Below are 16,816 nucleotides of genomic sequence, written 5' to 3' on the forward strand. Positions count from 1 at the left end.
ACTAACAAAATCAGTAGCTTTCGAGACGCGTGTCTCTTTGTCAACTGACATATTAAATACAAAAATACAACGAGCTGAGTGAGGCACGTTAATCATGCGTCATTGTTGTTGCACGGACGTGCGCTGCTTTCTACACCACTGATCATCCAGCAATAAAACGGTTGTCTCTAGGGTGGGATGTAGACGTGTGCCTTTTTTAATCCAAAGGCATTAAATCGCCAGAAAGGCACACGTCTACATCCCATCCTAGAGACAACCGTTTTATTGTTGGATGATCAGTGGTGTAGAAAGCAGCGCACGTCCGTGCAACAACAATGACGCATGATTCACGTGCCTCACTCAGCTCGTTGTATTTTTGTATTTAATTTGTCAGTTGACAAAGAGACACGCGTCTCGAAAGCTACTGATTTTGTTAGTATATATTTGTATTAAACTGGATTATAACTAACTTACGTGTATATTGTAAACATGTATTATTACTGCAGTGTTATAAAGATTTATTTATTTATTTATTTAATCAGGTAATGAAAAGTTACATAACTCCTAGACAGCAATCAAATGCTAGGAGGATAAACACAACTATAAATTAATACAATATCAATATTGGGTAAAATAAAATATACAGAGATCAAGCCAATAATTAATTACAGAAGTTAAAACAGATTATGTTCAACATAATACTCTAAAAATATTAAGCGTCTGTCCAAGAAGAATGTGGGGATGCCGGCAAGATGCTGCTGGCTGTCTGGAACAGGAGAAGGAGCGCATATTATCCTCTAACACAGAAGCCACGTAAAGCGATGGTGAAATGAAGGATCTAAAATTGCAAGATTGTGTAGGTAGAAGCGAAAACTTTTGATCTGTAGGCTTTGTCGACGCAAATCGTCTCAGGGTTGATATTTATGTCGTTGAGGAGCCCAATCGTGTTTGCTAGAAACATATGACTGAGCGAGCTGATTCGGGTGAGGGCAGGTCTGATCCTAGATGTTTGCCGGTTTGTTATTCTGCTGTTCTTCGTGGGCAGGATGATAAGGCCATCGATGTAAGGAGCGTCCACTCTACCCGAAATCAGCTTAGAGAGGGTAATTATTTTAAGAGTGGTGATGATTTGCTTCCAAAGGGTCATTCCATGCAGCGAACGTAGTTTACCCCTAGAGATAGTAAGGGGATGTCCTGAAGTCCTATTGAGGGATCGAAGAAGCAAATACTCAATCCCCAAGAACTGCAGCAGGTAGGTTGGAGGGGCAGAGGACCAGATTTCCGATGCGTAGAGTGCCACAGGTACCACACAAGTTCGGATAAACCTAGTTATCAGCTTGGTATTACCGTAACCCACAAGTTTCTGTCGAGCCGACCAAAGAGCTGCCACGAATTTGTTTCTTGCTTCCTTGAAGTGCTCCAGAAAGAACAGCTTCGAATTCCAGACCAACGTAGGTCCTTGTGAGAGTTGACAAGTTTAATCCGATGTCCATTTATATAGACATGTATTAGATTTATTCTTTTCCTCTTTGTAAACGTCATCTGGGCAGATTTTTCTGCATTTGGCTCAAGACCAATGTATTGAAGAAAGGTGCTTATCTGAAAGATTTGTTTTGTTGCAGATCTTTGGACAGAGAGCGCTTGCTGCGGCTGATCCGAATGAATGAAGAGCTTCAGATCGTCGGCTTACGATATCATGTTTTGGAAATTTGCTAGCAGAGGTTCTAAAGCAGTTGCGAACATCGCTGCTGACAAAACGCCACCCTGTGGAACTCCTCTGAAGCCATTGAAGGCTGGTGAGAAACCATTGTGCTCAACGAGGAGCCGTCTTTCCTGCAAAATGTTTTTGAGTACAGTGAGGAGGTTATCGGAGATCCTCAAGTAGTTTTTTAGGATGTTAAGTTGAGATGTGATGGAAATCCTATCATATGCAGATTTAACGTCAAGAAAAATTATGTCGAGCTGCGTTTGAGAATTCAAAGCTTCCTGTATGTGAAACAACGTTTGAAGGAGATTGGTGGTAGTAGATCTTCTAGGGACAACGTTGTGAAGGTGGCATGATCTATGATGAAAACAGTGCTCAATAAGTCGCGCTGGGATTGTATTTTCAAAAACTTTAAGGAGAAAAGAGCCCACTGAGATCGGACGAAAATCATTTGCAGTTTTAGGTCTCGAATTCTTCGGAATGGGTTTGATGCAGTAGTGTGTCCAAATTTGAGGTACTGAAGATGCTCGCAAAATTTCATTGAAGATATGTAAAAGAACATCCACAATGAAGACACAGGACATTTTAATGATGAACAAGGAAAATCCATTAGGCCCGACGGTAGCTTTGTTCGGTAACTCGTTTATTACGTCTTCGAAAATTCATTTTCACCATTCTCATCTCACATTTTTCCTCAAAATTTGGGAGATGCAAATGATGAGAAAGGGGTGCTCTATCATCAGGATTTTTTCAAGATGGAAAAGCGATACCAAGGGTCAACTGATACAACCATGATGGAAGATATGGCCTGCATATTTTTTAAGCGTAAAAATGGCAAAGTGACCTAAGATAAGTGGCAAACATTTCTTAGGAAATGAAATGTATGTAGTATATTATATGTTTGATTAAAGTATTATAAAATGAATAAGACTTTAAGATACCATATGTATTATTATATAATATCAGTGGTATAAAGTTACTAAAATTTCAGCATATCCTTCAATGGAAACGTGATAAAGACAATTTTGGAATTGGCGGATCAATTTTCTTTAGAATTTAAGTTTCGTTCTAGATGTTTTGTTTTTTTTTCCTGTTAGCCAGTGCAATCGAGGGGAAAAATATGCCAAATATACGTACTTACAGAGAGAAAGAAACTTGCGTGCAAAAAATAAACTTTATTCGATAAAATTTCCTGCACGCAAGGTTGACGTTTCGTATCTCGCAAAATAGTTTCCTTCCTTACGCCTAAAATGTCAAGGTTTATTTCAGTAGCAAAGACAGGGAGAGACGGGAGGGGGGAGCCTGCTAATAAGACCTATGAAAATATTATTAGAAATAGCTTCATAAAGATATAGAAATAGCTTCATATTAAAATAGCTTCAAAAAGTTCTGTGAATGTCGGAAAAAATTAATTTCGTTCAATGATAAATGTTTACATTATAAAAAATGGTGAAATGGTCGTAAGACAGTGCAGACGTACGTCAATGTGCTCCTCAAAAATCTGTAATATTTCAGTGCCACAGTGATACCATGGCTTAAGTTTGATACCGTCCGACGCAGATTCAAGTCACCAAACCAGATCTTTAAGCGGTTCAGGAAAGAAGATACAAGGTAAACAGATATTTATGATTTGAAGCTATACCGAAAGTTCTACGAGCCTTTTGTGTCCCGCCCTTAATCATAATATTCCCTCAAGATCGCACGTACGAACATCACCTCACTATGTGGGACGATTGTTCTAAAGCTGAAAGAACCCTCTACATCTGGCCTTGAGAGTCGCAACCTAGCAGAGTTAATATTCAACCAACGTTCCCGATCAGTCGCCAACAGCTCTATTCAGTAATATGAAAAAAGTAGAAGCGACTATCAGGAACAAACATCGCAGCGATCCCTAATTGCAACCACCCCTCTTGTCTTACATCTCGCAAAAAGGATTCTTATCTTTGTTTTTTATCCGATTTCTAGGCAAAATGATATATCTTAGAGATTAGAAGTCAGGGATTACCCTGACTTCTAATCTCTCTTGGCACAAGCACATTACAAATATTGCTTCATCTGCATCGAAAAAACTTGGTTTTCTCTTTCGCTCTCGGCGTTACTTTTCTTCCAAACAGCTGCTCACTCTGTACAAATCGCAAATACGCTCTACCATGGAATATTGTTCCCACGTTTGGGGCGGTGCCCCCAAAACCTCTCTCAGGCTTCTAGATTCCGTTCAGAAGAGGGCAGTTAGGTTAATTAATGACTCCTCTCTAACAGAGTCTCTCCACTAGCTGTCTCATAGACATACTGTTTCTGCTGCATGTCTTTTCTATCGATGGCTACTTCCATGGATACTGTTCTTCTGAATTGGCTTCTATAATTCCCACTCTCTTTTAAAGCAGCCAACATCCTTTTGCTGTCCAACTTCAAACTCACAGAATCAACTTTTCATCTTCCTCGTTTATTCATTCATCTGCCGTTTTCTGGAACAACCTTCCTTCATACGCATTTCCTGAAAATTACAGTATACAGAAGTTCAAGTCTAATATCAACAAATATCTTCTTTTGTCTTCTCAACCTCCAACCCAAGCACGGTACTAAGTACTATAGGTTCTAAAACTTCTCGTGTTTGGGGTTTTTCATTTAAAAAAAAAAAAAAAAAATACCGGAAGTAAGGGCAACGCTGCCCAAGAGAACAATTCTTCCGATAGCCACGATTTTTCAAGGGCATCTCCTCGCAAGAGCGAAGTCTCGGAATGTACCATGAGTTCCAGGAAACGCGCGAGAATGGGTCGCAAACTCAAACGTGCCAGCAGCGAAACCAAATTTAAAAGCAAGAGTGCAATCACCCACCCCCACTCCAAAAAGATAATAATTTGAATTGCAGTAGCCAAACCAGCACCGACAGCGAACTACAGAACGTCAGGTACACCCAAACTACCCAGCTTAATGATGATACGGAAAGAACTAACATTGTTGAAAACTCATGTGGTAAAGAAAGAAAAGGAATTCGAGGAACAGATTCTGAAGGTAAAGGAGGCTGATCGGAAAAGGAAAACAATATCAATCAAGCAAGCAACTAGGAAATTGTGCGAAGCCTTCGGGACAATCGCTTGCACCATACAAGAAATACATAGTGAACAGTGTAGATGCACTAATGACAGCAGTCCTGTCACAAAACGAGATGCAGCTACGCAAACAACACCCCCGGAGGTTGCCCAACTGCCTACTCAAAACGGAAAGATGCATGATAAGAATCCCAAGAAGATGGCTAAAGAAAATGAAAGCGCCCTCGAAACTCTCCTAATTGAATCAGATTATTGCCAGTTCCTGAAATCACTTGTGAGTCGAAATGAAAAGAAGAAAATAAAACCAAGAGACAGACGGGCACAGGAAGAAACCAGAGCCAACTACGTCGTGAACTATATTAATAAGCTGACACAGTCTCATGAAAGAAACGAAAATGTCTGCAACACAACAACAGGCACGACCATGCTTCTGAACTGATGATCATCGCCAGAGATGCGCATCGAGAACCAATAGACCCACCACAATTTTCTCCCCACCAGAAGGCAACCAAAGGATCCCAACAACATTAAAAAGCAACCAATTATTAAAGTATAATCACCGCAGTAAACAGATGCTCGCAGACAAATATGACATCTCTGTCGCCTTTTTCAGAACCAAGATTTTTGCCTCCCGATTTGGACCTTCAATATGCCCTGAATCCATCAAGAGAATGTTTCTTGTGGAACACAATATCCCCGTTGAAGTGAAACAGCTTAAAACTAGGCTAACAGGCTACGCCTCATTTCTAGTAAGGTGTTCACCCTCTGCCTACGAAAAAGTTCTGGATCCCCACTTCTGGCATACTTTCTCTGAGAAAAAAGGGCCATCTCTCTGGCAGCCCCCACTAACTCGTCCTCTACAATAGCAATTATATCGATCCCGAGCAATGAAGGCGCGTCCTGTCGTAAGAAAGAAGGTTTCCCTCACAGATTTTTTCGTTTTCACGTATAAAAATGTTCGTAGCGTACGTAACAAGATTGACACCATGGAAATGATCCTCCTTGCAAGCAAAATCGACATTCTTTCCACTTCCGAGACGTGGTTAGAATCCGATCAGGAGTGCATTGCCGGTGCTCTGCCTGCAGGATTTCAAGTTGAGTTTACCTCCAGAGTCTAGGCATGGTGGTGGAATGGCAACCATTTTTAATCAGTCAAAGTTTAAGTTAATTAATAAGAAGTCCAGTGAGTCCACCAACTTTGAAGCACTGATCTTAACCCTAGCCCGCAATAAGGCCATTATTGACGTCTGCACAGTCTATGTTCCTCCAATTCCCCCTCGGGATATTATTACCGAAGTTGATAATTGGATCTTAAATCACCTCTGCCCATCCGCAGCTCATGTTTTCATGGGAGATTTGAACATACCAACTCAACATGAATCTCTGAGGGAATGCCTAATTGAAGATATGAAATCAGCTCAAATTCTCCTCGTCAATGACATACCCACTAAAGGAACTATCCAGCTCGACCTAATGTTCTCATCACACGATGCACATTGTATGACCCCCATTTAACATCCTTTAACTTCGATCATGACCCTCTTGTTTCGCAAATTTTACTGCCATCATGCAAAGAGACTGTCCATAAGTCATGTGAATCTGTGTATAAGCGAAGTAAAACGTCCACAATCATCAGCCCAAATTTTCTAAATACTGAAAAATGCCTTATGGCTCATTCCTTGGCATGTCCTCGAAGGGTGCGAGGTCACGCTTAGAACAACCATTCTTACAAACTGCATTAATACTGTCGCAAACTTTTCCACCTCCAAGAAGGTTAAAACTCCCACTCGAAGGCGTGGTGGAACAAGGACCTCAATGCAGCTTTTCAACTGAAACAACAACCGCACAAAATTTTGGAAGGAAACAAACAATGTTCGTGATCGAATTTGGTACTCAAAAGCACAGGCCCATTTCAACAGAAAAAAATCATCAGCGATTGATAATTTCTTCACTGCTTCATATGGGAAAAATCCCCTATCCTCATAGGTGCCTAAGCAACCAAATCCTTGTTGATCCTGGCCAATGGATGGACGACATCACGAGATTTCAACCGTCAAGTGTGCTACCCCCAAAACTTGACATGCCAGATCACGCCTTATCTAGATATCCTTCACAGCTATAATTTCACCTCACCTCAACTTATAAAAGCCATCAACGCATTGGCTCCCACTGCTGTTGCAGGAGCTGATAATGTTCCCCAATTCATTGTTAAGGGCCTCAGCCCTTTTATTATTCAACCACTGCTGTCTATATACAATGACATCTTGAAGACGGGCTCCTTTCCAGCTGAGTGGAACAGCTATACTGTCAGGCCTATACCCAAGAACCGTAACCCATCATCAAGTAAACATTACCGCCCAATTTCTAAAGCCTCAACACGTCTGAAGATATTGGAAGAAATGCTGCTACCAGTCCTCACCAAACAAATACTCGCAAATAATCCTCCCGAGATTCACTATGCTCTCTCACAGCGATCAACGACTACAAACCTCCTCGCAACCACAAATGCCATACTAACAGCGTTCGAGAGCAATTGCGATCTTGTCATAACTTACATAGATATCGAGGGTGCGTTTGATGCTGTGAATGTCCCTTCTCTTTTGTGGCTTTTAAAATCATATTTGTATAACATCAAGGGAGATATGCTGTGCTTTCTATCTGCTCTCTTTAGCAAGAGGTTGTTGCGACTTGACACTGGAGGAAGATGCTATCGGAGGACTGTTACCGCTGGAGTACCACAGGGGGATACCGCTCTGGATTGTTGTTCACAGCAATTATAGCCCCACTGGTGCAGAATAACCAAAACATCATCTCCTACGCAGATGACCTGACGATTCTTACCCCAATGATGTTCTCTCTGAAGACCGACCCTTCTGTGATTGCTCCCACTTTTGGAAACACCAAAATCCCTGTTGTTAATTCACATTCTGACTTAGGTGTAACATTTGACCCTAAACTCCGTTTCAATACGCAGCTAGATAAACTCACCTCACGGGCTTCGAGTCTTCGTTGGATAACAAAACAAAATCTGTTGCACATTAAATATCCCAAAATAATCAGGAAATACATCAGAAAGATTATCTACCCACCATTACTGTACGCATCGGAAGTCTGGGCCTCAACCACCCAAAAGACTAAAAAAGCCTCTCATTGCAGCTGAATATTGGCTACTCAAATGGGCCAATTGGAAATCCAATCTGCCGCCACAAGCTATAACAACAGCATTAGCAAATGCAATGAGGATTCCCCGTCTCTCCGACCTTATTGATTCCCGGAGGTTGGTCATCACAGTGAAAATGGTTGCAGGACTTATCTCTGAGCCATCCATCTGGGATACATGCTGCTGGAGAATCCCTATCTTTGCCTTGCGGACAACCCCTAGACTGTCCGTCCGGAATTCTAGACTCTTCCTGACTGATCGATTCCTCCCTTTACAGATGCTCTCCCAAGGTCTACAAACTTGATGCTGATCTCAACAAATTCGCATGTGATAAAAGATATAGAAAGAAGGTACTTTCCATGCAATGACATCAGTTGGACTGAGTTTTTTTTTTTTTTTTTAGTTTACTTCACTTTGTATATACAGTCTTGCCATTGTTAACCCCTGGCCTGCGTGCCGTGATAGGTCGGTTGCAACATTAAGATCTCTGAAACAATCTTTTTTCATTTCTTAAGTTGCAATAAAGATCTCTCTCTCTCAACTCTGTATACTCTTTTTCTCAATATAAACCGAAACCATCATGCTGCCTCCGCCAAACTTCACTGTCGGAGTGATACATTTGGGAATATAGTGTGTGTGTGTGTGTGTGTGTGTGTGTGTGTGTGTGTGTGTGTGTGTGTGTGTGTGTGTGTGTGTGTGTGTGTGTGTGTGTGTCAGCGGGGTACACACTATTTCCGACTGTATCATCCCAACAGTGAAGTTTCTACCGACGGCCGGTGGTAACGGCTGTCCGTTTCCAGTCTCCATGCACTTGCGCAGGTTAATTCCCATGTTCCTTCAGTAACGCGTATCGAATAGTCATCCTGCTGGTGTTATTTAAAGATGTCCCAGTGACTGTAAACTTTCCTGCTGGATAAACAGATGATCACTTTCGAAAGCTTTGTGTTTTATCACTTTTAACTCCTTAACACACACACCGCACGCACGCCGAGTTGGCTTTACAATAGCAAAACCTACTTAATATCTTCTGAAGCCACCTTTTGGCCATAATACAGTCCGTACATGCCTTGGCATGGACTCCACAAGATGCTGCTGGGTATCCTGTAACTGTGTATCCCATGCGTTGCGCAATGTGTCCAGTAATGCCCACAATTTTCAGGTGAATGGTCGTAGCATCGAATGTCCTTTTCCATAAGGTTCCCAAACATGTTCAATCGGAATGAAATCGGCTGAGTAGTCGACCGATAATGGACGGATATGAAAATTAACTGTAATGTTCCTGAAACAAATTAGTAACCTACTAAGCCTTGTGGCATGGCGCGTTGTCCTGTTGATAGCCGCCAGAGTTGGCCGGATATATGAGGGGATATTAAAAAAAGGGGGGGGGGATCCAAAAACGATTTGTATTCGTCTGAAGTAATTTTAATAGCAAGAATAAATGTTTTTTTTTTGTTTGATACCTTTAAATGTTTACAGGAACCACATAAATTTTGATTTCGATCTGACAATTCTTTTTTTTTTCTTTGTAGCACTGAATGAAGTGGAGTGGATAAAGTGGAATACAAATCAGTGATTCGGTTTCTCTTTCTGTAAGGGAAAACACCCAAAACAATCAACGAAGAAATGGTCGCTGTTTATGGAGAAGATTTCCCAGATTACAATGTTGTTTCACACTGGTATGAACAATTCAAATGTGGAAGAACCTCAGTGTGATGAAGAAATGCCAGCAACTGATGTAACAGAACAGTGTTGTAAAAATTGAGGCATTAATCCTGGAAGATCGCCATATTAGCGTGAAAGAACTAGCTGCAGTCTCCAAATTACCTGTGGACAACATCATCCATCAATAGTTACATATGAGTAAAGTGTCTGCTAAGATGGGTTCCCAGAATTCTGACCCCCTTCCTAGAAGAAGGAAAGGGCACAATGCATACATGAAATGCTGTTGATATGCCAGGAAAAGCAAGAGGAGTTTTTTCACGGATAGCCAACTTGGATCCACCACTATGATCTCGAAACTAAAGAAATGTCAAAACAATGGAAGCATGCCGAATCAACTCCCCCCTTAAAAAAAAAGGCAAAGGTGCAACCAAAGTGCTGGCAATGTGATTCTGTTAAGTTTTTTTGGTATTAGCCACGTGTAATACTAACAGATTACCTTCAAAAGGGCTGTACTGTGACGGCGAAGTATTATTTCAACCTTCTCAAAAAGCTACGTGCTGCTATAAAAGAAAAAAGACAGGGAAAGCTGTCAAAAGGAATGCACCTGCTGCACGATAATGCCCATGCTCAATCCTCGCATGCTGCAGTGATGTGTGCCCATGCGGGTTTGAAATATTGCCGCATCCCACTTATTCTCCCGACGTTGCACCCTCGAATTCCTCCCTCTTTCCTGCCCTGAAGTCCTTTTTTGTGGAAAACACTCCGCAGTTAATGATGATGTGATTTCTGCTGCCAACTCGTGGTCTGAAGGACAGTCAGAGGACTTCTACCAAACTGGTCTGCGGAAGTATATTGAGAGGTTGAAAATTGTGTCATTTTGTCTGGTGGCTACGTTGAACAAGTATAATAGCCTACATGGTGTTTTTTTCAACCTCCCATCACAAATTCTGGGTGAATATAAATATTTTTGAAACCCCCCCCCCCTCGTACTGTTATCACGAAGAGGAGTACTTGGTCGGCGGCGATAGAAAGGTAGGAGTTCCCATCCAACCGTTGATTAACAGTGAACCAAAAATCCAAGGCATGCTGCGAAAATATTTCCCGAACAACTATAACACCACCGCTTCCAGCCTACCGAACACTAACAGTGCATCCGGTGGCATGGCTTCGTGTTGCTTCCTCCAAATGCGGATACGCCCTTCAGCATGATAGAATTGGAAATAGGATCAGACCAAACGACAAATTTCAATATGTCGGTGGTCCAGTGTTGGTGCGGATATGCCCAGACGTAGCTTCTTGTGTCTAGCAGTGAGCATGGACACCAGTGACGACCGTCGACTGTCCATAAGCCTATACGACCTAATGTCCGGCGCACAGTCCATGTGGATATCGGTTTTGCTATTCCTACGTTGTACTGGTTGGTCAAATGGGCTAAAGTGCTGCTTCGCTGCTACGTTACTCACCACGGGCGTCGACAACACGCGGCTTGTTCCACGTGTGGCCTTTGGCTGGTTATTCAAGTCACGTAAACTAGTAACACCACAGATCGGGATCACTTAACCATGTTGGCTGCTGTCGAGATACTGGCACCTGAAAATATTTTCCCTACCATCATTCCATGTTTGAAGTCGAAAAGATCTCGACGCCGATCATTCTTTCTGGCAGACACTGTAAACTGATCGCCACCTGTGAACTAACATCAGAAATCCCGACTTCGAGCCTTCACCAGCGTTAAGGACCAGTCCATTCCTACACAAGAAGGTGTTGCTGATGCAACGCCACCTCACTGTGTGCGTATTATTTTTATCGCTTTTAACTTCATATTTTTTATCATTTTCTCAGTGTCTTTTTTATATTATATATATATATGTGCGGATTGGTGAATTTATTGCAGTTATTATTAGTGATCTCCATAAACTCTAGTGAGCATTTTATATGTTTCCTTAAGTGACGTTCCAAGTTTACAACAAATTGTAATGTTCACATGTTGTTCAAATTTCGTTACTTTTAGTATACGCGACAAATGAGATAGGTTAGGTATTAAGGTCAACGGCAACTAAGATTATGAGGCAACAGCGTATTATGTTCGCTAGTGCGCATTTCATTAGTCAGTTCCAAAAACCGGAGTTCCAAAAGGGAGAAAAAAAAAAGAAGAAAAAATTCAACAATCGCCCGAGACCGCCTAATTCAGCCAAGTTTTCAGAAAAGTCAATAGCAATTTCTCGCGTCACTGACGGGATTCGAACTCAGGCCTTTCCACACAGTATGGAGAAAATGGTGATTATAATCAGTCGCTACTCGAGAGGACAATAAGTGAGAAAAATAAGTTTTTCACTCAAAACAGCCTTCCACTTAACTGGCGAAACAGGTTAAAACACTTGTGCGCCATGCTAAAAAGATGCTGTTGTAAGTCCTGTTTATATTTTTTACCTGTTGCTACGCGTTTAAGAATTATAAAATCATTCACCGAACTTTTCGATCAAACCTTTATATTCGGAATGGTTATTTCTTGAAAGATAACGCTTCTCTTTTCATTTTGTTACAGGATCTAACGGACATTGGTTTTAGCTACATAGCAGAAGAAGCAAAACAAAGAGGTCGAGTCACCAAGACTTTTGTAAAAGAAGTGATGGAAACGAGAGATGCAGGAAATCCGCCTCCTGTCTATCCCAATGGGTGGTTTTCATTACTTGAGTCACGTAACTTAAAAGTGGGAGACTGCAAACCAGTCAGCGCTTTAGGTATAGTTGTGAGCATATTTATCTGTCTTTATTTCAATAGGCCGCAGCGTGAAACACGAGATATTAAGAACTTTTGAAAAAGTAGTGCACACTTTAAATTTATATAGGCCTATGAATACTTGTTGCTTCTATTGGTTCTCTTAGGAGTTCCTCATTTAATAAATACTTGAAATACCTTCTCTATCTTTATCTAATACCCACCTCTTGATAAAATTTTCCCGTTCTCACGCTTAATTCACTTTGTAGTTCCCACGTCTCTTGTTTTATGATCTCTTGCTCTTACCAGTCAACAGCTCTCCTCTCCCCACCCCCCATTATACAACTGCTATACAATGCATCATATATTTCAAATTTTTTCTTTCTCACACTTCCCTTCGTCGTCTTCCTAAACACACTTACGCACTTTAAATATTTCTCAGTGGCAGAACTCAGGCAAAAAAATCTTGCCTCCAATAGGGTATTGCCATTGTCCAATATTTTTTTAATATTATCATTAGCATTAGTAGACGCATGCGATTAAAGAAAGCAAGCTTATGCAGCTTCAGCCAAAAAAAAAAAAAAAAAAAAAAAAAAAATCTCCCATTTCACCCCTCAATTCGTGCCAAATGCCTGTCCAGCTCAGCCTTAAATTTATTTAGGCTATCGATTTCCACAACAAAAGATGGAAGTCTGTTCCACCAATCAATTACCCGCTGGCTAAAGGCAAATTTCCGCACATCTATTCTACAACTTAGAGGGGCTTAGAGGGAAACAGGTATCCTGTGTGTTATCAGACACTCAGTCTAAAACACTGATGGATCCAATATCTTTCTATTACAGAAGATTTAGGAGAAGTCTGGTTGGCCTGCCTCCCTAAAATCCACTCATGCACACCTTCTCGATGGCAAGCCCTGTTACGTCACTTAGGTGGCAACGAACGTGTAGAGTGGTTCTCTTCAAGACGCCTGGTCAGCGTGAAGAGGAAAAGACCAAACCCTCCAGCATATGACAGCACGACAAAACAAATGGCCCTCAGTCCCCAACAGCTTTCACTCCCCCTCTTACGACAGCGAGAGGATCAGTGTGGAAGCAGAGGGTGCTAAGAATCTCTGCGTACGACCAGGCTGCCATGCACGGAAACTGAACTTGGCCTGTTACAACGTAAGATCACTCATCGGTGAAGACAGGATCTTAGAGCTGGAAAAGGAATTAGAAAATGTGAATTGGAATATCATCGGTTTGGCTGAAACAAGAAGAAGAAATGAATCACTTATAAGTTTATCAAGTGGAAATCTGCTGTACACCAATGGAAACAGTGAAAGGAGTGAAGCTGGAGTTGGGTATCTGGTCCATAAAGATTTAAAAAACAACATTTTGGAATTCAAAAGTACATCACCAAGGGTGTCAAGGCTAATACTCAAGATTTCTAAGAGGTACAAGCTAAAGGTTATAATGATTTATGCACCAACATCGAGCCATGATGATGAAGAGGTTGAAGAAATGTACACCGAAATTGAGAGTCTTCTAGATGAGCAGAAAACCCACTACACTATTATTAATGGGGACTTCAATGCTAAGGTTGGAAAAAGACAAAACAGCGCAGAAAGGGGAACTATAGGAAATTTTGGAATTGGTGAAAGAAATGAAAGAGGCGAAAAACGTGTGGAATTTGCAGAATCTCAAGGATTTTCAGTAATGAACACTTTTTTCAAGAAAAGGATGAACAGAAAGTGGACATGGAAGAGTCCAAATACATTAACAACTAATGAAATCGACTTCATCCTCACTAACAGAATATATATTGTGAATGATATTACTGTCCTGAATAAGGTAAATGTTGGAAGTGATCACAGAATGGTAAGATGTACACTTGATATAGATGTAGGAAAGGAAAGAAAAAAACTGACTAGAGTAAATAATACAAAGGTCTTTGAGATAACAGAAGAGGAGAAAAAGCAGTATGTACTGGAACTTAAGAACAAGTTTGAGCTTCTGCAGACTGCTCAGGACCAAGACATCGACGAGGAATATTACAACTTTCTGAAAGTGATAAAGCCCAAGAAACCTATAGGGAAAAAGAAATCCAAAGAAAAAATTAGTCAAGAAACACTTGTTATGATGAACCGAAGGCGAAAAATGAAGAGCAAGATAAACACTGACAAGGAGAAAATTGAGTATACTGAGTTATGCAAAGCCATTAGAAAGAGACTCAGAGAGGACATAAGAAGAATTAACACAAGAAAAGTAGAACACCCATTAAGGGAAAACAAAGGATTTAAATCAGCAGCCATGAGCAGTAATACAGAAAGACTAGTGATACTGAAACTGAAGAATAGCGATGGTGTACTTATAAACAGCAGAGAAGGCATAATTCAAATAGCAGAAGACTACTATAAAGAATTATACAAGGAGCGAGGGAATGATGCCAGCAGTGGGGAAGATGGAATGCAAATTAGCAACACATACGACATACCCGATATTCTTCCTGGTGAGGTTGAACATGCATTGAAGAAAATGAAGAATCAGAAAGCCCCGGGGGAAGACGAAGTTACTGTAGAGTTGTTAAAATTGGGAGAAAGAGACGTAACACAAAAACTGGCAAGGCTCTTCACAAAGTACATTAGAAAAGGTATGACGCCTAAGCAGTGGAATAATGCAATCATAGTTTTGCTGCATAAGAAAGGAGATAAATTGGAAATTATAGACCAATTAGCTTGTTATCCCACATCTACAAGTTGTTCACAAGGGTCATTACTAACAGACTGGAAAGAATACTTGATGAGAATCAACCGAAAGAGCAAGCTGGCTTTAGGACAGGATTCTCAACTATGGATCACCTTCACGTAATATCACAGCCAATGGAGAAAGCAAATAAATAAAAAACACCATTATGCCTGGCATTTGTGGATTATGAAAAGGCATTTGACTCCATACAGCATAAGGCAATGTTTCGGGCACTGGAATGACAAGGCATAGATACCCCACATATTATGATTTTGAAGAAAATATATGAGAGTGCTATCTCCTTTATTAGACTAGACAAAGACAGTAGGAAATTTAAAATCGAGAAAGGAGTTCGACAAGGAGACACAATATCTCCGAAGCTGTTTACTGCTGCCCTTGAGGAAGCTTTCAGAAGATTAGACTGGTCGCAGAAAGGAGTCAATGTGAACGGAGAGTACTTAAACCATTTACGATTTGCAGATGACATTGTGGTCATAAGCCACGATCCCAAAGAATTAGAGGAAAATCTTAATCGGTTAAGCACAGTTAGTAAGGATTTTGGACTAAAAATGAATATAGCTAAAACAAAAGTAATGATGAACAAGAATGCCACGGAAAGGGAAAAATTATTGAAGGAGCAGTAATTGAAAAGGTGGAGTCATATACTTATCTGGGACAAGTTATTAGCTGTAATAAAGATAAATGGCTGGAAGTCAAGAGAAGAATAAATTTTGGACGGATAGCATTCAGGAAATACAGTCACATACTGAAGAGCAATATCCCAGTTTGTCTGAAACGTAAAATAATGAACCAATGTCTACTCCCCACCATGACTTATGGAAGTGAAACTTAGGCACTCACCAAAAGAATGGAAGAGAAGCTGAGAACTACACAGCGAAGAATGGAACGAATTATATTGGGAATCAGACTGTTAGATAAGAAGAGAAACACATGGATTAGGCAGCAAACTCAAGTAAAGGACATTCTTATCAAAACTAAAGAACTAAAATGGTCTTGGGCAGGACACATAGCTCGAAGACATGATGACGGATGGACTAAGAAAATAACAGAATGGTACCCAAGAAGAGCTAGAAGAAAACCTGGAAGACAAAGGCGGAGATGGATAAATGAAATTCATGAGTTTGTGGGTAGTAAATGGATGGCCAGTGCTCAAAACAGAAGGAACTGGAAAGCTCCTGGAGAGGCCTTCATCCTGCAGTGGATTGAAAATGTCTGATGATGATTCTATAACTTTCTCTCCTCAATTTGAAACTGTGCCCCCTCAGGTTCTTAATCTGAGCAAAAATCCAATCAACATTCAGCTTGCTCAACCCATTCAAGGCATTGAATGGGTTGAGACAAGACATACACCTCAATCAGATCACCTCGCTGGTGCCTACTCTCGGGGCGCTGCAATTTGCAGAATTTAAGCCTTTCTTGATAAGAGCACCCTCTTTGTTCCCCTCACCAATCTTGTTGCCCTTCTTTATACTTGTTCTAGCAACTCTACATCTTTCCTAAAATGAGGCCTCCAAACCTGTACACAGTACTCAAGGTGTAGCCGGACCATTGCCTTGTATAACGGGATAATCACCTCCCTGGCCCTGCTAGCAAAATTCCTATATATCATTGACAAGACTCCATGACCTGCCCTGGTACCCCGTCTGCACTGCTCAGCGAACTTTATATTTGACTGCACAAATACCCCCAGGTCTTTTTTCACTTTCCACTTCCCTGAGTGTACTACCACACAGTTGGTACGTTTCTCTTCGGTTATTGCTACCCATATGTAGTACTTTGCATTTGTCAATGTTAA

At 41.0% G+C, this 16,816-nt stretch overlaps 1 protein-coding gene across 2 annotated transcripts in view; it reads left to right on the top strand.

Moving 5' to 3' along the window:
• nvd (cholesterol 7-desaturase nvd) overlaps positions 1-16,816 on the top strand; it is a 159,600-nt gene that overhangs the window by 45,206 nt on the left and 97,578 nt on the right. For both annotated transcript variants that reach the window (XM_090371987.1, XM_090371988.1), the window contains one exon: positions 12,102-12,297. In XM_090371987.1, coding sequence (XP_090228113.1) covers positions 12,102-12,297 — 196 coding nt within the window. The remainder of the gene's footprint in view (positions 1-12,101; positions 12,298-16,816) is intronic.

Source organism: Mastigoproctus giganteus, chromosome 4, assembly GCF_048544385.1.
Source record: "Mastigoproctus giganteus isolate SK-2022 chromosome 4, ASM4854438v1, whole genome shotgun sequence".
NCBI classification, from domain to species: domain Eukaryota; kingdom Metazoa; phylum Arthropoda; class Arachnida; order Uropygi; family Thelyphonidae; genus Mastigoproctus; species Mastigoproctus giganteus.